Here is a 24,602-nt window from a genome sequence, read left to right as displayed (position 1 = left end):
CGTGAATCTTTGGTCTAAACTGAGCTTTAGGGTTGGGTGATGTCTGCTGAATAGGCATATGACGATATCTACACTTAAACATCCTGATGGATGGTGACGTCACTGTTTGGTGTGTGGGTAGTATTGTCCACTGACCCATCCCTAGTCCATGTATAATTGTATACAATTTTAGCTATGGCGCATCCTAAAAGGACAAAAAGAGAAGATGTACTGGTATCTACCTTTATATCAGGAAATAAGTAAGTAGGCATTGTAGTTTAGATAGGACAAAAAATGTGTTGAGGCAAACAGTGAAACCATTACCATAGTCACTAGCTGGGTTTCCATTACAGATTTGCGCAAAACTTAAGCAATATTTTCCAAATTTCGATAAAACACAGTTGCGAGATGACTGCATTTCCATTGAATGATATTGTGCACCTTCTCTCACAATGCTAAGAAACTTTCCTCTTGTGATAACTTTCCAAGAAGCATGGTGATGGATGTTCAAAATATTGGCAGGTTTATTTCTATTGCAGTCACTCATTAAAGCCAATCTAATGTTGTCTTAATTTATTTGTCTCATATAAAAGTTAGGAAGATCTCAGTCTCTTCCTCTGTCCACACATACTGCACCATGAACACTCATATTGAAAAAACTCTGGCCGGTGAGACAACTGCAAGATCTTACCACAAGAACAGTTCTAAAAAGTCCTTGTTTGTTAAACTATCTCTACTGAAAGCACACGGCTGACATCGGGCCTGCCTTGACCTTGTGACCCAGCCTCGTTTCACGACAACAACTGCTGGCTCATGGCAGCATGGATATCCCAGGCCATGTCCGAGCTGATAAACAACATCAGACAATGTTCTCTCCACAACAATAAATATCTTACAGTGCTCCCCCTTCCTATTTGACATATACAAAGAAAAAAAAATCATCTCCCCCTGTTCTTTTCTGTCTTTTCTCGATCAGGCCTGTCTGTGTCTCAATAGCTTTTCTGCTCCAGATGCTTTTCTTGATATCCTGTCTCAAGAGATAATCAGTTTTTCACTCCCAGCGGATATCAGAGCAGAGCCAGTATCTGATGCGGCACTGTCGGGAGGGACTTAATTATACAGCGGCAGTGTAGGAGAGACTCAGACAGCCCTATTTATCTGCATATAACTGCTCAGCACACGTTCTTTCCACTCCCATCAGCCCGGGCTAAACTGCCTTATGCAGCAGTAATGTGCTGTATTTCTTGTCAAAACAGCTCCTTGGCGAAGGGAGGCTGCTATGATGTTGATTGTAAGACACAAGTGCAGAACTGAGGGGGAACATGCCTCACATCTGTTCCAACAACACTGAGGAATTTGAAGCAGTCAAAATACAGAGAGGAGGCACAAAGAGACATCTGTAGCTTTTGAACGGCAGTCCCCAAAGTCAAGTCAAACGCATACGCATACGCAAACAGAATCAAACACGCTCAACCTGCAGCTTACCTGATCGGCAAGCCATATCCACGTCTTTTTCAAAGTCAGTCTGAGGACAGAAAACAATAAATATTGTATTCAGTGTGCACACCCTGTCGAATTGAATGATACATCCCCTGAGGTGAAAATAACAGCATGCATATTCATACCATGAGCTGAGCATGACCATTCTGAAAAGATCCTCCTGAATCTCCATTAGCGTCCTCCTGGCGGTCCACCACACGGCACTTGACTGCCTCCTGAACCTGAAACAAACCACCATGAGAGCAGAGGTTATGATCTTGAAAGCTTTCTCAGGGGAGTTCTTTCTCCATCTGTTTAATGTCAAACAGCTGCAGAAAGTGTTGAGCTCTAGTGATCAAAACAAAAGAATCATTTATTGAAAATCTGGACTAAAAGATTATCTTCATGGTGGCACTAAAGCTCCTGGTGGTTGTCCCTAGTAGCAAGTTTTGGTTCTAAAAATGGCAAGTTTTCTTTAAGTTCCCAAAATGTTCTTAAAGTTAGTGTAAAGTTAGGGTAACATTCTCTTCAAAACTACTCTCTATCAAAAATTATTATTTTTTGTTGTTGCTGTTTGTTTTCATAAAATGCTGTGTAATCTCAAGCCTCATTTGACATCCTGAAAACATTTTCTGAATGTTGCTTTGAAAATGTTTCTACTTTTGTTTTCATGTAACATTGTGGGAACGTTTTATAAAAAGAACATTTTATGACCAATCACCTCTCAACATCACCAATTCATCCTCAGAATGTTGCACTTATAACGTTACGTCTTAGTTACCATATGACCTTATAGGGACGTTGTTTGAAATGATAAATATCCTTAAAAGGTTCTTTGAACATTAGACTAAAATTATTTCTTTAAAACACTTTTACAGCTTGTAGGTAATGTTTGCCAATGTTGTGGGAACGTTCCCTGCTAGCTGGGATTAAACTCTTTAGTTATCATTCCACAGAGGGCACATGTATGGCAGCTGTGGCTCAGGAGGTAGAGCCGGTTGTCTTATAATCAGAAGATCTGTGTTCTATCCCTGGCCCTTTTGGTCTGCACGTTGAAGTATTAAGATATGTGTGTGTGAATGGGTGAATGTTACATTTAGTGTTTAAGTGCTAAGAGTGATTGGAAGACTAGAAACTATACAACTATGTATATGTATTATTACATTTTGAGATCTTGGTGCACTCCATGGACCATGGGCCATAATGGTATTATTGATCCAAGGGGTATTTGTGTTAATGGTGGCTGTATACAAAATGTCAGGGGGTCACAAAAGTGTTGATCAAATGCATAGACAGATATACCAAGTCGCCAGTACGCCAGGGTTTTTTTACTTGATCAGATCGATGGTTGAGAGAAGCAGGTGCTGCGTGTAAATGCAAGCTTTATGACCCAGCAGAATGAACGCTTAAGTTGCTCTTTCAATTTCCCTGATGTTCTGCTGCTCCATCTGTGCCCAGAGTAAGCCCTGAGAGTGTAGTGCAATCAACAGATATACAATATATATATTTCAACAGTGCTCCTGATGAACGATCCAACTTCAAAAATAAAAAATATATTAGTGTTCTGGTTTCTGTTTAGTCTAATTGGTATTGACCAATTACATTTAAGCATCACATAAACAGTCTGTGTAGAGAGGCAGGATGTATTGGCGAAAATGCAATTTCAGAACCCATCAGCTATTATCTTGCAATGATTTAACTTGTCTTTTTCTTATTTATGCCATATTTTCTTTACATATGATGTGCAGCTATCTGTTTACAGAGTTAGCCTAAATGTTTGGGGTATGGAAGAAGTCTCAGCCCAGATATCTGCTGGCTACACTGGATCTCCCAAAATATTTGCCATTGCCCCCACAAGGTCCTGTCTAGATGTTAACTGTCGATGTGCAAAAACTCACACGAGATTTCATGTTCCGTGTTTTCACTGATCATATTGACCCAAACCATTATCTTGCAATGAGCATAACCAAGCGCCTTTGGTGGACTTGGTTACGCTATTTTTGGTGCCTGTGACCTTAAGCACATCTTTGTCACACCATGAAATGGCAAACAAGAAGATTTTAAGGCAGCTTAAGAGGGTTTCGCAAATCTAAGGTTACCGTCTACCACAACCTCTCCAGGGGCTTGTCATTGTTAGAGCGATGGCAATGGGTTTTTGTTTTTCTGTGCTAGCTGGGATGTGAAAAGCTTAAACTGAACACCACATCAGTATACAAAGAATCTCAGTGGGAAATTAGAGTGTTAAACAGCATTTATGACCTCAAAGAAAACCAAAAAGTAAATTTAAAGGATCATGCGAGGTTACCTCTCTGCGCAGGATGCAGTGTACCATGACAATGACAAAGCCTTCCAGTGAATCAAAGACAGCAAAGAGGATCTGGAAGAGCGCAGAGCGCCGGTCTGTGATTGCGAGAACGGCTGACATCCATGTGAGGGCCAGGAGGGGCAAAACCACACAGGAGCTCCACAGTGACGCCCTGCAGGACGGGAGGGGAACCTCAAGTCAAGGACAGTACTAGTAAACCTTTGTCAACATGACACAGAGGGCAAGTCTACAATATAGTCTGACAATTATGCTGCAAGACATTTCATATTAGCTGAAATTACTAAGGCAGGCTTCTATAGAAAACAGTTCCAATAGATACATTGGGTTTCTTATTGGGTAACAGAAAAACTGGTAAGTAATGCAAAGCAATCTCTCACTTGCCCTTAATAACTGCCCACGCTGTTAGCATAGTGTTAGCAGCTTTCAACTCTATCCATGCATAAATACATAACAGCACAACAAAGAATTATGTTACTATCACAAACAAAAACATACATCCATTATCTGCAGATATATATGTTCATAGTTCACATATATTACATGCATGTATGTTTAAGATGGTTCAGTCAAACCATAGAGGATCTAGTGCCACAGGAAAGAGAAGGAGGAGTGAGGGTGAGCAGTGGGGAAATAAAAATAACAAAAAAAACGAGTGTAATGAGGCTGAAACAGAATGCAAAGACGAACAGAGGAGGCAGAGCAGAGGACAGAAAGAGAAAGAGTGGAAAGAAGTGCCATTCCCACAATCATGGTTTTGCTCCCACTTTGCTGTTCTTGTTTTTCTTTCTGACTCATTTTGCTTGATCTAATGGGCACGTCAGCAATGAGCAAGAACAATAACTACTCAGTGTGAGTGTCATGACATTATCTTACACTCAGATTCTTCTCTTTCTAAGCCTATTCACATCATTTATTTTTAGTTAGAGAAGTGGAAAGGATACTTTACTTGAAAAATTCTATAGGCTATACAACAATGGAATAATCATCATCATAAGCAAAAGTGCTGCATATGTCTCACAACATATATTTAGCATAATGTACATGTGACGAGCCAACGGCACTAATTCTGTAAGTACAAGAGTCATGTCTTACTAACCAATCTGCTGATGGGTTGCTCATTGTTTCCACTTTTTGACCCTAACCCTAACCCTTCTAATTTTTTTATTTTTAATTTCAATATTTTGATGAGGGTTAAGGTGCTGTTAATAAAACTTCATGTAAGTGTTTGCCCTTCAGCTGCTAGAATGTTTTTATTGTTTAAAATGTGTGTTTCGAGTTTCACTGACAGCAGCTTAACACCAAATAAAAAATAAATAAATAAATAAACCTTTGCTTTTTAATAAACTTGACACACATGGCTCTTACTCTCCATGGTCTGACTTAAACTGTTTAAATATCAGTGCCCAAAACAGTGATTATGACTATTGTGTAAGGGTAGGTGAGCCCACATTTCCATCAAGAGATTACTAATCAAGCCATCACAGCACAGTCACTGCAAATCATGCACTAATAGGGATTTAATGGGCTAAAATAAACATTTTCATTGTTTTCCCTCTCTCATGATAATATTGCTGCTGATGAGATAGAGAAAAATGCATGTTATCAACAAAGTTCTTGTACATACAAAGCCTTTGAAATCCAACCATTCACACTTACAAGGTTTTGAAGAAATTTTCATTTATCAGATATGTTCTATTTAAAGACTGTTTATTCAAACCCAATTGCCAGATAAAATGTTGGCACTGCACATTACTGCAAACCGTGAATAAGTTACATTTGCATGCTGTTATGTAGTGGGTATAATTTAACAACACTATGGTTAGGTTTAGGCACAAAAAACACTTGATTATGCTTAAGAAAAGATCACATTTTGGGGGCACTATCCAGACACGAAAAGAAGTGATGTCTAGTTACAAAACAACCACTTTTCATGGCACTAACCCCGCTGGTGCCTCCAAAATTGCTGGAAAAAGTTGATGACTTAGTTTTGATGTTTGTTGGTCTTTAACACTGGTCTGCCATTTGGCAGACATCTTGCTTGTTGTCACACAATCCACTATCCCCTCCACCTTCTACTGACAAAATCAACTTATATATGCACAGAAATGTTGATATAGGTATAAAACACTTGGTGACTTGGGTGCTTATTCTAAAGCTACAAATACATGTCATTTTTAAAAAACGTCATAATCCAGTGTGCATTTCTTAGGGTATTCTAAAATGTATTTAAGTAAAATCATGAAGTCAGACAAACATAGTAACCATAAATAATCTCCAAACAATTTAGTAGCGCTAAACCAATGTAGTGTGTGAGTTTGTGGGTGTTTGCCATCATTTTCTTTGAGCTCACTGGACATTTGTTGTGTCTCATTATGTGAATTATATTAAGGAGGCTTTTCGGTCATGCCCACAGTAACACTCTGTAAGACATATTCAACAAAAGTTTATCCATTGAATCAATGACGATTTAAAGAAAAATAAAAATAAAGCCACAACATATTTGCCGTAAAAAGGCCAAATGGCTGAATCCTACCTAGGGCAAAATTAAAGATATTTTCAGTCTGGACCTTGTTCTGCATCTTCATTGTTTAAGACCAAAATGATCTAACTTTAGCTTATACCTAAGTGGTGGCATGTATTGTGTTGAAATTACATGCCTGCACCATGGAAACCGTGCCAATGCAAAGTCAATTAGGATCCTTTGAAGTGGTGGAAACATAAATTCCCTGGTTTAATGATGTAATGCATTAAGAGGTGGTTTATGTTATGACCCCATATAAAGAGCAGCAAAGTCTGTGTAGAGAGAAGATCAAATTGGTATATGGGTCAAACTAACATGGGACTTTCACCTTGGAGACCACATTTTGTGTCACATGTGAAAGTAAGTCAATGTTGATTTCTTTTTATCTTAAAGCACTAACATCTGTCACGTCCTTACGTCCCATATTTAAATCCAGTGCTTACGTCCCGTGCAAAGTAAACATAATTATTTTAACTGCAAATAAAATCTTTTTTCTAAACCTTACCACGTAGTCTTAGTGCCTAAACTTAACTGTTCCACCAGCATGTAATTTGAACACAAAACATGCCACCACCACATATTGCGTTGTTAGAAGTTTGTCATTTCACATCTCTCTGTGAGATCAAGTTTGGTCTCAAATACAATCCACTGGATTCAATTAATTAATCCTTAATTAACACACATTCCTTCACCCAGTAATTCCCCCATGGTATTGGATATTCAATTGTCTGTGATATTTTCAGTGAATATAAACTGACTCTTAGAAGTGATTAGCTGTCATTTTTTTTCTAACTTCACTCTCTTCACATTAGAATTTAGTGAAACATGTCAACACGAGTATGAAATGAGACTGATAACATGTCGCAGGTTGATGTTGGCAACAGACAGAATGAAATAATAAATCCATACAGCTAATTAACAACTAATTAACTAAATCTTGTACTTAAGATAGAAGTTGACATTAGGCTGTAAGCTTGTGAACCATGAGGAGTTTAACTGAGCTTCTAAAACTGCTGATTATTGTACTAATAGCTCTGCCCATATCATTCAAAAAGAGATTTTTTTATATTTACTATATATATGCACAGGCGTGAAACAGGATTTGGAGTTAAAATTATGGACTGGGGCTATTCACTAGGATACTGCCCGACCTTAATGCACAATATCTACTGTAGTGCTACATGAGTGATTCCATTTATTAAACATATTTTATTTAACATATTTTACTCCTTGCAGTAGTCAAAACTGCTATCCAGAAAGCATAAATGTGCCTGATGTGTGTGAAGTGTGTCAGTTATGTCACATTACAGACTATAAAGTGAAATGATGTGTATTAATTGCTCAGTCACAGCGATTTAAAATATAGAGAATCTATTTAGAGGGCATATTTGTGGATCGAAGGAGAGAGAAACGCTCCCTGCAAATAGGAGGAAGATAACTCCACAGTGAACTTCTAAAATTATTATCAGATTCCATTAGTACAATAGCAAAAGGTAGAAAATAAAAGCCCAGTTTGATTATAATGGAAATGATCCATCCGGCTAGGGCACTTAGAGATCACACAAGACACACGAACTGAGACAATCACAGTGTATTGCTGTCCTCTCTGCACACACAGCCATGGCCTCTGCAGCATTTTTCTAATCAGCTCCTGATGATCTCTTAATGTCCAGATGAAACAACATTTTTAGAGTGTCTAGCTTCAGTATTGTGACGTATTTCCAAGTGAGACAAGATAGGCAAGTGGGATGTAGCTTTGAGTGGAATTTAATTTGATTTTTGAAAGGTGGCCGTGTTATACAAGGGAGACCTTGATGGTGTACACCAGCGGGATAGATGTATCCATCAGGGACAAAGACAAACCTATGGCATGCTACATGCAATATTAGTTATTGACGCAGTCCAATGTAAAATGCCAATGCATTCTCACTCCAAGCTTGTCAAATATGGCAGCTTGGCCAGTGACCCTGGGCTACATGCTATGGCACTCCTCTAATTGATCTAATGTCATATTTAGATGTTTCAGTTTCTGTATCAGTTTCAGCCTGTAACATGCTACAGTGTTTCTCAAAATAGACTTCTGTCTTCACAGGAAACTTAGGCTTCAAAACTAAAATTACATTAGGTTTTGACATCAAAATATCTTGGTTAGGCCCTTACAGCAATACCACATGGATTTCACATGTCCAAAAACCCATGTGGTCACATGTGAAAAAAAGGGGAAATACATATGCGCTGCACGCTCTCTTTTTCTTTTCTTTTTTCTGTAAAGCTGTGTTAATTCCCGTGTGAAACCTATATCCATATGTGGTCACATGATCACATGTCTCTCCTACATGTTTCCACATGTAGAAGAGACTTGTGATCTCATGTGATCACATATGGATATAGGTTTCACATGGGAATTTACACAGCTTTACAGAAAAAAACCATTAAAGTGTTCCAAAGCCACATGAACTGTGTTTGTACTCTGTAAGGGCTTTGATAAAAACAATGATGGCTTGGGTTAAAATAACTTGTATGTTACTTGAGGACTATGTGACGTACACCACTATGTTGCATGACTGAAAAAAGTACAAGTCATCTTTTGGTTTCTTCAGGGACACAAGAACTGGTCTCCTAGGTGAAAATCTGGCGTGTGTTTGACCCATCCACCCCTCCCTCCTGCCCTACCTGGAATTTTTTAATCTTTCTATGTTATTGTCACTGATGGTACTATGTTGGAATTAGTTGAAAGCCCTATGCGTCTCATATAGTCGCTGTACGGAGCCATGTGTATCTGTAACAGAAGCCCAGGACCACTGACCAGGCCACAGGAAGGCTATTCGATGTCCTGGAAATGAGAATGGTTTGAAAATTCCTGCGCATAATCTGAAGCTGTCATAGACACCACTTCCCTGAAAGTGAACAGCCAGAACTTTGGGGAAACGAAGACGTGCTGACATACTATAAGCTGCAGATTGATTGATGGATGCCAACATATCTATGGTTGAAACTGGTTAGTAACCTACAAGCTTAGATAAGGACATGGAATATTCTGTTTTACAGGGGAAAAACATAATTTTAATATATAATACAAATAAATTGATCTTTTTGTATTTTGAGGGGTATATAGTGTAGAACAGATGCACAATATGACCATGGATGTCATATATGGGTGTGTGTTCACATTTTGTTTTTTAAATTATGTGCCACCCATGGATTTTGATTATATGACAACTATAACTTGACATACCCCCAGCAGCTATCGTATCAGTATGTTAACAGCTGGTTGACTACACAGCTAGCAACAAGCTTACAATGGTGATAAAAGCACAACAATCACCGGCAAAATTGTATTTCCAGCCAGTTAAATGGGCTCCTCTGTCTCTTTTCTGATTGTTTCTGACTGACTTTTAATCATATTATATTATGCCTATGGGTAGATGGGCAAATGACAGCACCTTTGCCTTTCTAAATAGTTAAGAAATTTTTATATGGAGCACTGGAAGCGGCCGCTGAAGTGAAGTGCTCTGAAAAATGATGCTGGATGCGGCACTTTTTTCTAGACAGCCACATGGGGACAACTACTTAACAGTTAAAAAAAAGAATATCTGCGCTAAAAAACACAAAAGAAAAAAAAAAAACACTATGCGGACACAGGCTCTAAAGGGGTTTAAGAGGCATTTTTCATTTCATCTCGACTTTAAAGGAAACTCACAAGCACACTCATAAACACGCTCACAAGCAGGCACGCACGCACGCACACACACACACACACACACACACACACACACACACACACACACACACACACACTCCTTCAATCACATATGCATAATTATTAACACATATACAGAAAACACACAGTTTGTTGAGCACAAAAGCTTCAGGAGCCTTTCATACTGAGTGAAATCCTGCCTGCCAGGGCATCAGGGAAAAGAAAAAAAGACAGAGGGATAAAGGAAAGAGAACCAATCAAGTGAGGGAGAAGAGGGGAGGCGAACAGTAGAGGAGAGAACAGAGGTAAGAAGAGTTAAGGAAAAATAATTAGCGGGACTAACATGGCGTTACTGGTAGCTGTGGTGGAAACGTCAGCCGAAGAGATAACTCCGCACTTGGCACATTTGAGCGTCATATTGTACAGTGGCACTGTCATCTGACTGCAAAGTCAAATTAACACGCTGTAACATACACAAACAGATACAAATGCACCTACACACAGACTCGCACAGATGCGCGTGCGCACACGAGCACGCACAATCACGCAAACAGTGAGTCACAGTGTTCTCGCACAATCTCTCTCTCAGGGCTGCAGTCCAACCGGGTTTGTGTTGTGTTTTGGGGTTTACCTGTGGGGACAGGGGAGGTGGGGCATAAGACGTAGCCATTTGTGCGTATTTCAAGTTACACACGATGTCTGATTCTCTTCACAAATGACTGGTTTGATGACCTGAAGGAACTGGGTCTTTCTCTCTCTGCGTTCTCAGTATTTCACCCACTCAACCATTTATCTGCTTGTAATACAAAAAGGCTTAATGTAAATGCCAAATCTCATGCATTTCACATGCCGGTTGTAAATGTACATCTCTGCTGCTCTGATTATGATAATGTGCTAGACGTGCCTCACCCTTGGTAATCTCAATTTGTGCAAACTGCTTATTATGAGCAATAGCAAGTACATATGTAAAGGTTTACACACTCAGACACTTCAAACCTCCTCATGCACACATGTGAGCAACGGGCTCCGTCAGTCATAACAGTAAGCCTTTACAGACAAAATATCCTGCATCACATATGACGAGAGAGTTACATTACATCAATACATACGCTATATTAGAGATGTCCATTTCTGACAAGCAGCTGAGTAACTAATAAACTGTTTGCATTCCCTGAACCCACCATTCCAATTACACATTTTGTAGTGACTGACAGTTAGAGCACTGAATCTTCAACATATAATATTTGCAAATGTGTTAGAAGATATCTACTTCTTTCATTAAAACAAAAGAAGCCAATGTGCATAAAATACAATGGTTTGTACCAAAGTATGTCGTACTTGGTACCCCTGGATATTGGTTTATATTGGTCATTTTAACATTAACCTTTGAAACCTGAGTAAATTGTCTTGATTTCTCTCAAAAAACATTGGGAAGAAGGTAATTGCAAATCTAGAAAGTGATCCAAATTTGTAAAAAGTACAAAAAGCTACCAGAAAATTAGCTAATTAGCTGTATAATTCTGTAACATAACGTTCACTACATAATTATGATGATCATTTTTATAGCTTTTTAAAAAATATTTTCTAGATCTACTACTTTCTTACAATTGCAGGACATTTCTTGCCAAGTTATTCATTCTTTTTCTTTCCATGTTGTGGTTCAAAGGTTTTTATACTTGTGAAAGGCATCTGAGCACAAAAAAAGAGATGTTGTCCCATGTATCGAAGGGTTAAACTTGCTTCAATTATTGTTGAAATATTAGAACCTCACAATGTAGCTACATTGCTAAAAATAATTCCAATGCAGTAAGAAATGGAGAGTTCAGATTATCAGACAGAATCTGCAAAGATTACAGTTCACCTTTATTTTCTCTCCAAAAAGCTTAACAGAATTGTGTTGTACTAACTAACTGATCGTCTGACAGATCTTGTTTCTTCCCTCCATCTGAACTGTTTTTAGCAATGTCACAGCCAGGTCTCAGCAATTATTGGTACTTTGCTGTGTACAAACTTATCATAATAGAAATAAAATAAAAATAAAAATAATGGCCAGAGCAACAGCTTAAAATAATGGCCAGAGCAACAGCTTAAAATAAAACTCAGATTTGAATGCTATCACTTGATAAAATGGGTGTTAGTAATGGTTATCAGCATTTTAGATATTGATTAGAATGTTACTATCACCTATTAATTGCCCTATGACAGCAGAAACAGTTAGCCTTCACTTTCTCTTTAGTTAGGTCTAGGCACACAGACTACGTGGTTACATTTAAAAACAAAAACAAGAAAACACTGTGGTTAGGTTTAAAACAAGCATGGTACATATATGGCATTACTCCTATACAAAACATGGCATAAGTCACATATTTAAAATAACTGACTAGCTAATAAGCTGACTGTTAGTTTTACACAGGACACAAGTCCCAGTCTCTCTTTGTGTTTTCCTGTGGTCTGTCCACCACTCTGACTGGCCTCCCTACATGGTCTTTTATTACTCTTTATACGAACTCTCTCTGTCATCTCATAACAATAAATATGGCCATCTAATATGCTGATAGTGACATTTTGAATATATGGGTAGCTGTGGCAAGAACCTTCTAACTCATATCTATGACGCTGATAAATACAAAATAGTCCATTTAATTGACGGATAACATTCAAACCAGGTGGATACAAACCTTATATGGCATTTTCTAATTATTAGAACTACTATCACTGAGCTAATATTGTGTTACGAGTGCTGCAAACACTGAGTGAGCCAAGATTACACTCTATAGGTAAATTTTGGATGGATTTGGCAGCTATGGTACAATTATAACAAGGTATTTTCAATTTTCTCAGGCTCAATTTCTCTGAAACAGTATAAATATCCATAAAAGCAATGGCCATAACATAAACCTGTAGTATCACTGAATTATCGAGTAGACACCCGTTTTACTGTTTGTACACAGCAGCATTAAAATAAAACTTCCAAAAGGGAACTTTCAGTCAAGAAAATACCTCTGAAACTAAATTTGACTTCATCTTCTACATCTTAATGTGAATGTCAGTCGAAGGAAAAGACATTATTGTGTGCATATATGGGAATGACACCACAACCTAGTGGTCACAGTACTAGAAATATCTCAGAGTGATGCCAAGTTGTGCGCCACTGGTCACATATTCACGAAAAAATAGACAAGTCTGCACTTCTAAAATTCCTTCTAATCTTCTAACATTCCCCAGTTCAGACACAGGCTACCAGTTAAACATTCACAGACACTCACATTCTGATAGCTCAGCCATCGGAAGCAATTTGGAGGTTTCTCGCCCAAGGACACTTTGACATGCGGGCTGGAGGGGCCAAGGAACCAACAGCCTATTTTTTGATTGGTGGACAAACCAATGTACCTCCTGCCTCAGCTACCTCAGGAGTTCACTGAAGGATATGGTATAACCTCTCTATATTTTGAACAATATACACCTGATGAGAAAGCAACAGATAATTTCCAGGTACAATCACCAAAAAAGTTCACAAATTCATTGTCCTTTCAACACTGAAAGCTCCAGAAACTCCCCAAAACATCAGGATTCCATTTATAACGCTGTATATCTCTCCATTGTAGTTGCTTGAAAAGACTGACTACAACGCTGAAGATATTGACAAGTAATAACAAACTAATCTGTTACCGTATGGCCTCCTGCTAAACAACAATTAAAGCTGAAGAGCTGCGGGAATCGATTTTTGTAGCCCCTGGACAGCTGGATTAAAAATCACATAATGGAAGAAATTCAATTTCAAGTAAAAGGGCAATACAGCCGCTAAATGTGCGCCGAAGGCAGTGATATTAAAAAGCAATCAAGACTTTTTGAAACACAACACCATTTCCTCGGACTTAAGGATCGAGAGGCAAAAGGTGGGTGCTTGGTTGGAGGTTGCATTAAGCCAAAAAAATAAATATCCACTGTAGACAAACATGAAAAAGATCTGGTGCAATCTAATCCTTGAGTCAAACATAAACCTTTTTCTGTATGCGCTACAAGATGTTTCAAAGCTTTGCATCTAATAGAAGTCTAGGAATTGGAAGTACTTGTTACAGCTACAAAAAGACTATTTCATCTAGAAGCTCAATGTTTGATTAAACTTTTTCTTTGACCTGTAAATACATGGGCTTGATGATTGAAACCATTTAAGCATTTGTTAAGGAGGAAACAAACTCCAGTGCTGGGTGGAATTGAGCCTCTCTTGTCTGTTTTAATTTTCTCAGAGAATTAGCTCCTAATTTTAGGGGGTAAAAGGAGACTCAGCAGAGAGGCCTGTCTCTGAGGTGTGAGCAGACCTGCCCGCTGCAGATGCCGCTGTGCACTTAATTAGATGCTGCACAAATTAATTAGCTTCATTAAACATGTTTTGCATTTGAACCTTGAGAACCGCACAGAAGAGAGGCGAGGCGGTGGAGGGAGGTCACCAAAAGGGGAGAAACAGCAACATTTGACACTCTTCAATTCCCCCTTTTGTCAACAACAGAAAGAACTGCAAACAGCCTATTCACCACATGGTCAGCACAAACAAAAATGATTTCCAACCCGTCAGATCATGTTGAGATAACTAACAAACAGCAAGCCTTACCAGCCTAAACATCCACACTTTCTACCTGCTTTCTCACATCTTACCATGACCCAAGAAATAAGTTTGAAAGAGACCCTTAGCTGCCTATTGTGGAGCAAGAGAAAAGTAAAGATCCAAGGTCACTGAATGGTGGATGTCAGAGAATTATCTGAAGTTTGGATTTGATCAAAGTACGAATTAATTGGACATTTAGTTATGTTAGGATTTGTTTTGATCAAGTTGGGATTTGATCAAAACAGGCAGGGTCAGTATTTGCCAGAGACAATCTTTTTTTAGATATGTTCTCCGGAGGCGAAATTTGGTTGTTGCATCAGCACAGACAGAAACAAATAAAGAGAAGCAAGTCAAAAATAAATAGGTAAGATGTATAAAATTAAATTTAGAACAGCAGTGAAATATAGAAACCATAAAACTTTAGTTTACTGGTGTTGCAGAGGCAAAATTTCTTTTCCTAGGATGGTAAAGGCATGACCTGCTCTACTCTCTACCCCTCTGATTGGCTTGCATTCATTGCCTTTGTTGGTTGGACGGTTAAGTTTAATCAAGAGGAGTGAAGTTGGCTGGGGTTTGGATAAGAATGTCACCAATCAGTGGCGGAGGAAGGCAGAGTAGGGTGGGTCATGCCTTCAACATATAAGGACAAGTTAATTTGCGGTGGGGAAGTACCACTTCATATGTGATAAAAGTTGTATAAAACCTTTTGGGAGCAGTAATGCGTCTGCAAAACTGCTAGAAAATGAAAGAAATCTGGGGTCTGGAGCTTCAGTAAACCACTACTAGCAAAGCAAACCCCGATCTCAAGTACACTGGCCCATTACCTGAATGGCAATGCAGGGGGATCCTCCACCTATCAGGGAGTAGGGTTTGAGTGCCCACATGGTGTTAACTCATGTTGTCTGTGACTGATACTGACTGGACCTAACGGCAGCAGGCCAAGCCACCTGGTGCACCAGGTCAAATCTCCCCATGGGTCTGGCCCCATTTCCTTTCTCCAGGTGAGATGCCTCTATTCTATTTAAAGCTTCTGAATCACCCTTAGTTTGCCCTTAGGGGACCTGACCAGTAGGCCTTTGCCCAAATGCCAATTCATGCAGCATGCTCACCATCAGAGGTAAGCTGAAGAGATCAGAAATCTCAAAAAGGGTTGGAGCAGAACAGCTGCTGCATCATATTGAAAAAGAGCCAGTGGAGGTGGTTGTCTCTGAGGGGGTGCTTCAGGAAAGTCCAAAATAGAATAGACTACTGAGGGATTCACATATCATCCCGTGAATGGCTTAGGGGCTGCTTACACAGCAATGGTTCTTGCATAAAATGTTAAAATTTTGTTGCCATTCGGCCTTTCATTCACACAACAGTGGCGTTTTGGGAGCTTGAAAACATAAACTTTTGAAACCAGTTTTCCGAGTGTAATCTTTTGAAATACGACCCCTTCATCGCTGTGTAAACTGGCAATACACGGATCATGTGTGAGCAATGCTGTCACTGCCACACTTCGTGCATGTGCGTGGTGTTCTTCTATGATGTTTCTGTACAAAGTTACACCACCAACTACTGGAGTGGCATGCATACTACAGCATTTTTAGGTTGTTTTTGTGGATCTGTGTACACAAAGATTAACGTGGCCTTAGGAACATCCTGAAACAGCGCTTGGCTCATGACAAGGAAATTTTCTGCTAAGTGCAGAAAATGGTTGCATGGATAGATATACCTGGCAATTATTGGTACTGTCTAGTGACACATCACACTTTTCTTATTTATATCCCTTTTACAAAATACCCAGTCACTAGACATTCTGTTCTCAAAAAAAATCCATGTTCATATGTTTCCATCATATAAATGATCCTCATGCACACGGATCCTCAAAATCAACCGAAAACACTGTAATATGTATGCCAGGTTGGAAGTTGGTGGTGTAATTTAATAATGACACACCACAGATGAACACCACATGACTGTGCATAAAGGCGTTCTTCTACAAAGTGGTGAGTTTAAAGAAGACGATGACAAATGCATGCACAAGAACCGACAATCTACACTTTGCTGGAGGACCTCTAATAAACTCAGAAACTCACAAGTCAGAAGCACAAACACAGCTCGGTGGTCTGCCGGCAAGACTTGTTGCCGAGCAAAAAGCCCCTTAGTTTTTCTGCTGTTCAGACATCGAGTCTTCAAGCAACCGGGAGTCAGCACTAACTACAAACCATTCAGCACCTCAAGATCTCTGCAGGATCCTCCCTGAGTGGAAGTGTGTGCATTGCATTAAGCATGACATCACGTGATGACTGAAAGGAACTCTGTATCGGTAAAAGTGCAAGGACCCTGGACCAGACACTATATGAACACCAGAAACGGGCAACTTCAGCTGTCTGTGCACACCAGACTGAAACCTGGTTTTGCTGATGAAGGCAATGAAGTAACTTGACCTCACTGATCCAAATGTCCAAAATGAACTTTCTTGCCCAAGTCTTGAATCAAAACTACTAGTTCAATTGACCTTAAATCAGCTTATTTTAAAATGTTTTGTCACTTCATGTATTTGAATCATTTAGCAGTTGAGAACAATTCTATTTGAGCATGCGTTGTGACAAATTACTAAAAGGAATGAACTGAGGACAAAATGTCTGAGATGAAATTCAGACTGAAGGAAGCCTCAAATTCAGTCTAAGCAGTCCGTTACCTTTCAGCAAGTTACACCGTTAGAAGTAGAAAACACACTCTGAAGATGCACTCATGACACGACCATACTAACTTTGCACACACGCAGGCCCACACCACTTGAGTGAACAGAAAATATTAATATTACTGCACTACAACTAGCATGTTATTGTTGAAACAGAGTTTCTCTAAAAGCATTCCAGATATTGTAAGAATCTGTGGCAGTTATGTGTTATTCTCTATCCAGCTAACAGGAAGTAGCATACACTGCAAGATCGATAGTGGAATAGTGAGGTAAAAAGGCAGGAAGTAAGCCAATCAGAGGTGCTTGCTAGAGGATTCAGCAGATTCGGTGATGGGCAGGGCTGGTAGCCATACATTAAAACGAAGGGGGTGGGGGGGTGGGCAGGTATTTTTTACCCAATCACTGTTGACATGGAAGGGGGCATCTGAGACTGATGTGTTCCTGATTGGAGAGCCCTGAGTGAGAGAGAGGGGATTCTGTGCAAACTCAAACATGACATATCAGACAGCAAAAACAAGTACAGTTGAACAGAGAGATCATTGAAGAAAGCAAACATTTTCAGAGAGAAAAAAAAGAGAAAATAACATTTGAATGCACCAACAATGCCAATGGAGACAGAACAGCCTGTGGGGTAAAGGGGAGCAGGGCGCGTGTGCTCTGTGGTTTGACTTTTTGAAAGCTGATACCAAGAGCCCAGTGGCATTTTTAGACTCAAGTCAGATGTAGTCAGTAAAACTGTTCATGCTAAAAAATAATGTGTTCTTTCCCAGTCATATTTACAAAAATGTAGGTTGTCTTCTATTAAACATTTAAAGGAGCACTCCAACATTTGGAAAATATGCTTGTTTGCTACCAAAACCGCAATCAGATGAGGCAACTGATACAGTTTCTAGGAAGTGTTTAGAGTAATGTAAATGTGTTTTCCTGCAAATCCAAAGCTGTCATAGTTACAGAATTCTCACATAGTTACAGAAATCTTTGTGTTAGCAAGCTGGCTAGTCACAGTCATCTGGGAGTCACCCTGTGTTTGCTCATACTACAATTGGGACAGATCTCAGACCAGGGTACCCCACATTAAGGACATAACTTTTAAGATGTTGTGTGCACCCATAAAGCTCTATGTTTGCTGCTTAACGCTGCAAAACCACAATATTTTGCACCATTTATTATGCAGACCAGTTGCCAGTAAAAAAATGTTGGTATTGTAAGTTTCTGCAAACCATTTATACATTTCATTCGTATCATACCAACATTTCTACAGTGACATGGTTCTGATCGTATGTTAATGAGCTGAGTTTCTTATCCAGAGGTGGATGGCCAGCTGCCAAGCTGCAGACCACTGGTCAACATTTATTCTGGCTGTTATCCTTGCAGGTGTTGAGTCCACATGTTTGTAGCCCCACATTGTAATTTTTAGGCTTTTTAGACAAAGTTTGATTTGACTGTAATTTGCCTCGAGTTTCTTTTTTAAAAGCCCCGCTTCCCTCTACTAGAAATAACCAAACAGGAGAAAAAAAAAAAAAGACACGGATGGGTTTACAGAAACTTGACATCAATAGCAACACCTGCAAACAAAGAGCAGCTGGAGGAAAATGCAACACATTTGAAACTTAAAAAGAAAGCAATGAGATGAGTTATCATCTTGCTCAGTCTGTGCAGGACCAATAACCAGACAGCCTTCCCCAGATCTGTATAACATTCTTTGACCAGAGACATAGATCATACATAAGCAAACACATTTTCTTTTGGTCCATCACATTTCATTTTTTCTTTCCCCATCCTCTTGATATCAAAAATTACATGTCATCTTTAACCAATTTGCCAAAGTCTGAAAAGTTGGCTGAGGACAATTTAAGGCCAATGAGTCCCTCCCCCTTGCTGAGCTATCAGGCTGGTTATAGGTCACTGTGTAAAAATGGATGTGTGGTATAAGGCATACCCCGCCCTCTCCTTTAGTTTCATATCAGTTATGCCGTCTTTGGACACCAGTTTGTTAAATACGAGAATCCCAATAACCATGTTAACCTGCCAAAGAGAAGAGGCACAGGATTAAAGCAGAGCAGAGACACTTTTATCACTTGCAGAACATGCACATCTATGCTGATGATGATGGTGATGGATGGTATTGATGACGATGGCAGCATAAATGTCACCACACACACACTAGCTGTACTTACTGTAGGCTCTGCACTGTAATGTCTAGAGTGTACCCTCTTAAATGTTAGCGACAAAAACTATCAGGCACCCAATGAAGCATGAGGGTTTAGGATGGATTGCCAACATATTAATGCATTTTTAAATGTCTAGTGCGCTAAAAAAAGTCATAACTTAAAATGTAAGCTATGTGAAATCAAATTTGAGGGGAGGGGAAGTATCCTTGACTGGAGTGGTTCCTTTAATGTTACTGCTTTGAGGGCTAACAGTTTATTAAAGTCTCTTGTGCAGGCCACTCTGATGCTGTTTAGAGTGGGCCGGAGCTCCAGTATGGGTGCCAGTTGGAGCAGCAGCTCTTTATTAGAGAAGCAGCTTGTGTTAAAAAAAAAAAAGACACCCAAAACAAGCTGTTCACTTGTAGGTGGGAGAGAAGCGCTGAGAAGTGAATCATTGAAACTGGAGCTAATGGATTTGATTAGTGAAACAAGGACACAGCGTCACTGCCAGGATGGATGTCTGCGAGTGACCCCACATGTCCTCTGAACACCAGGACAGCTGAGGTGACAATTTACTGATAAATTTGTTGTTTTTTTTATGCTGCTGGTTTGTTCAAATTCTAACAGTAGCTGTAAGAGTGGAAACATTTTTTTTAACCCAAACTATGCTTATATTCATTTATGTAACAGCTACAGAGTCCATTATCTTTTATACTGGATTGACTTGGGAAAGCATTAAGAAACATGACATGGACACTTAACAGGTAAATCTGTTTCATCTGATTTTGAAATTAAAAAGCCATTGATTTTTTTTTTACCTCAGGATTCAATTTTTCAAATTTTCAATAACTAATTTTCACTTTTATTTTTCAATGTTCACAAATTCAGAATCAAAAATTAACATAAAAAAATCAAATAATATTTAAGTTGTTTAAATTCCAGAGGCCAAATTCAGAGGTCAAAATACAAGGTATTAAATTCTGAGTAAACATCTGGAAACCCAAGGAAAAGCAGTCAATTCTGGATCAATTCAAACCAACATCCAGCCAACCAAGTTCTAATATATCATTTTCTAGTCAACAGGAAGCTGGTATTTGACAGTTTTTAATCTATTCTTCAATGCTGACATTGTTAAATAAACTGTAATCTATGCTGTAATTGGATAGAGCTAAAGTTAGCTTATTTTGATCTTATCTTTAAATTAAGCAAGCAGCCAAAAATGCGACCAAACACACCTGAAATGCTAAATAAAAAAACATAAATAAAAACTTAAAAAATAAAAAGAAAAGGTAAGTGAGAAAAAGAAGAATGCAGGAGAGACAAAAAGGGGGGTTGAAAGAGGAAAGAAGGAGCAGGGAGGAAAATAAAGAGGTAAAGGCAGGAAATGGGAGGGTAAATGCACTAAGGGTGGAAAGAACAAGTGGAGGCAGAAAATAAAAGAAAGAAGTATGGAAGGAAAGGTGAAGTAAATAAGGTAAAGGAAGGTCTATTCAAGGAAATTAGTTAACAAGGAAAGAAAGAGGGCAGGGAGGCAAAGGAAGAAGTTTACACGGACAGAAAGATGCAGAGAACTAAAGGAAAAAGTAAATAAGGAAAGAGAGACAGGTTCGAAAAGAAGGAGGTCGGGAAGAAAAATGGGTTAAATGAGGTAAAGATAGACCTGGGAAAGGAAATGGGCAACCTAACAAGGAGAAGAGGGCAGGGAAGTAAAGGAGGAAGTTGACAAGGAAAGGAGGATGCAGTTAAGCAAAGGAAGATGTTGACAGGGAAAGGTGGAGGCGGGAACTAAGGGAGGGAGTAAACAGAGATAGACAAAGTCAGGTGGGAAAATAAAGAAGATTGGAGGGAAAATATAAGGTAAACAAAGCAAAGGAAGACGGGGTAGTCGACAAGGAAATAAGGAGGCAGTCGAGCCAAGGAAGAAGTAACAGAGGAATTCCAGAGGCAATTTGCATTTATTGCCCTCTTTTTTATTCATTTAATTTTCTTTCTTAATTTAAATTAGAATCTAGCAATTTTTTTTTGTTGGTTTGTTTGTTTTTTGTAGGTGCTGTTGTTGCTGTTTTTGCTTTTTTTGTTTGTTTGTTTTTGCTACTTCGCATACTGGCTTTTTCAAAGAGCTTGATGGGTTGCATAAGGTGTCGATTAGTGTTGTGCTGTCTGATTGTCAATTGTAGTTGTAACTAACAAAAAAACAAATGAAGAACAAAGATAACTAAAATAATGAATAACAAATAGCTGTGAATACCATTATGTCCTGGGCCATGTGTTATAATGACTGCTGACTAGCTTTGATGCGTTTATTTTTCCAATTTAATATAGTGTTATATAAGTAATAGTTTATTTAATCTTGTGTTTTTTATTGTCTGTTTCATTAACATTTTACTATTTTTTAAATTAAAGTATAGTTTAGATTGTTTACTACATTAACTTTTCATAAATCCCTTCATAGACCTAAACAGACTAAATATGAGTTTTTAAAGTGACTGAAAACTTGGGCTATAGTTACAAGTGAAACCAAAAAAGCCAAAGTGTAGAGGAAGGAGGAAATACCAAGACAACAGCTGCAGCGGGTCCAACAAATGCATAGAGAAGACCTCCCTCCAGAGACAGCCAGCAGCTACGAGAGAGGAGCAGGAAAACACATATGTAGAGAGACATGATTACAAGAAACAGAGAGACGGTGGAGGAAATGAGGCGGAGGAGGGGGAGGGAACGTGGAGGGTTGTAAAGAGGAGGGACAGAATGAGGTGAAAGGTAAAGGACGTGACAACAATGAGGATGGTTAAAGATGTATGAGACAGAGAAAGAGAGAGGTTAATTATACTGCAAACATAACCCCCAACCATGTGTAATATCCCTGCATTAATAGTTAAAGAGGTGGAGGCATACACACTGGTAGAGCGATAGGAAAGCATGCTTACTAGCTCGGTGTTCCATATCCCTTCGCCTTGGTGAATCCCACTGAAATTGCCACTACTAGAGCAGGGAGACCTGAGAGGAAAAGAAAAAAATGCTCATTAACACGGGGGGGACGTGACACCGCGCGGACATGACTGACAGTAGACAGAGGGCCCACCCCAGCCGAGACACAGGAAACGCTTGCGGATGATGCGATTCCTGAGGCGGCCCGTCACTGCCATGTACGACTGCCACGCCTCTGTCAGAACCCAGCAGAATGAGGACAGGAAGAAGAAATGAAGAAATGCAGCGATCAGGGTGCACAACACCTGAAAGAACAGAAGGAGACAGACAAAACACAACAAGTCATGGATCAGGCAAAGTGCATGCGCGTTTCCAAGACAGATTCATGCAAAACTTATATTTTTAAAACAATTTTAAAACAATATTTTTGAAATGTAGATAAAACACATTTGCGAGATGACTGCCTTTCCAGTGAGTGATGTTCTGTGACTTCTCTCTTGATAACATCCCAAGAAGCACGGTGATGGATTTTTAAAAATTAGCAAGTTTATTTCTATTCAGCCACCACACTAGCCGTCATTATTTCCAACTGAGGATCACGTTGGCGTATTATGGAGTGATAATGGAAAGACAAGCCCCTTATTTCTGCAGGTGACAGTCCATGATTTCACAGAGGAATTGTGGATTCAAAACTTTTGGATGATGCGCTCAACTTTGAAGATTTATGTGATGAAAGGCAAGTCAGCTTTATTTGTATGGCACATTTCATACAACAGGGCAATTCAAAGTTCTTTACAGAGCAATAAAACATAAAAACATTATAAAACATACAGATTTACAATAAAAGAGTAAAGAGATAAGATACAAAACTTTAAATCAATTACTAGATGATTTAAAAAAAAATTTAATTGAAAAAAAAGTCACCCTGCAAAATAGCAAAAGTGCAGACAAGAGGTGCAAAGGTAAAACAATCAATGTAAAAAATGAATGTTTTTAGCTTTGACTTAAAAGTGGTCAGAGTCTGGGCTTATCAATGTCTATAACACCTCTTGTAACACCTGCTGCATCATGCCCGAGGGAGCCAGTTCCAACCAACATAGCCATAGCATCATGTGACCTAGAAAAGCCCAAAAAAATGTTTCCATTGCAGTTTTCCAAAATGTGGCTTTTTCGAATCGCCTAAAATACCACCTCATGGTAGCATAAAAACTTTTTGGGACTTTTTTTTTAATTGATTGGTTTCCATTAGGCTTATTTTATATTTGCGATTTAAATTTGCACAATGTGAGGGTTAATGGAAACTCACCTACTGTAATCATATGTCATCGAGTACATGCTAAGCTAATATGCTAATCTTGGGGTTGGTGCTTACCTTATTCCGTGTCTGTGTCTGTCCAATGAGAATCAGGGCATTGGAGGAGATGATGGAGAGGCAGAAGTTAATGAGGATGACTGAGCGCTCGGACCGAATGTACCTGTAGGAAAATGACAGCAAAGAGACACAAAGAAAGATGACTACAGTTTAAAAAAAGCCTTACTTACTATAAATCAGAGGAACTCTCACATTACTTCAGTATTATACTCTCATGCCACTTTCTACTTCGACTCCACACTTCAGAGGAAAATACTGTACTTTTTACTCCACTATTAATATTTAATAACTGCTTTACAAATGATGATTCTTCTGCACAAACCATATGAAAATATACACATGCAGCTAAAAAAAATAGTCAATTAATTAGAAAATTAAATAGCAACTATTTTTACAATCATGTAATCATTTTTCATGCAAAAAATATTATATGGTTCCAACTTTGGCATATATATTGTATGTATGAGGATTTACAGCTTTTCATTTTAATTTATCTATCTATCTATCTATATATATATATATATATATATATATATATATATATATATATATATAACATCACATTAGTTTGTTTAAGTTTATTTAACAGTACTTTAATTTCACTCCTGCAGAAGTTCTTCTTACAGCTGTTTTTTGGTGTCATGTCTCCAGTCTTGTCCATATGCCAGACTCTTTGCACATCTTTAGCTCTGGAGCTGACTTCTTTTAAATTTCTCTTACCAGAAAATTAAGAGAAATTTTTTTTTAAAAAAATTAAGAGAATGTTTATTGATATTTGAGAGCTTATATCTCTGCAGCTCAGCTTTCAGCAACATGTGCAGTGGAGTCATCTCTAACTTTTTATTTTAACCCTTAGGGCCC

General features: G+C 38.7%; 1 protein-coding gene across 13 annotated transcripts in view; it reads right to left on the bottom strand.

Moving 5' to 3' along the window:
* adgrb1a (adhesion G protein-coupled receptor B1a) overlaps nt 1-24,602 on the bottom strand; it is a 189,393-nt gene that overhangs the window by 8,563 nt on the left and 156,228 nt on the right. For 8 of the 13 annotated variants that reach the window (XM_088084972.1, XM_088084962.1, XM_042490365.2 and 5 more), the window contains 9 exons: nt 23,742-23,844; nt 22,524-22,674; nt 22,369-22,438; nt 21,998-22,064; nt 19,234-19,319; nt 10,349-10,447; nt 3,764-3,935; nt 1,605-1,700; nt 1,465-1,504 (listed from right to left, as the gene is read on the bottom strand). In XM_088084972.1, the coding sequence (XP_087941098.1) occupies nt 1,465-1,504; nt 1,605-1,700; nt 3,764-3,935; nt 10,349-10,447; nt 19,234-19,319; nt 21,998-22,064; nt 22,369-22,438; nt 22,524-22,674; nt 23,742-23,844 (884 nt within the window). Of the gene's footprint in view, nt 1-1,464; nt 1,505-1,604; nt 1,701-3,763; nt 3,936-10,348; nt 10,448-17,689; nt 17,750-19,233; nt 19,320-21,997; nt 22,065-22,368; nt 22,439-22,523; nt 22,675-23,741; nt 23,845-24,602 lie in introns of all 13 variants that reach the window. The other 5 variants (XM_088084965.1, XM_088084966.1, XM_088084967.1 and 2 more) reach the window with 3 other exon arrangements.

This window comes from Plectropomus leopardus, chromosome 11, assembly GCF_026936395.1.
Source record: "Plectropomus leopardus strain MGB_pleo_1.0 chromosome 11, ASM2693639v1, whole genome shotgun sequence".
NCBI lineage: Eukaryota > Metazoa > Chordata > Actinopteri > Perciformes > Serranidae > Plectropomus > Plectropomus leopardus.
Note: the sequence above shows the minus strand (reverse complement) of the source record. Positions and strands in the feature narration are given on the sequence as shown.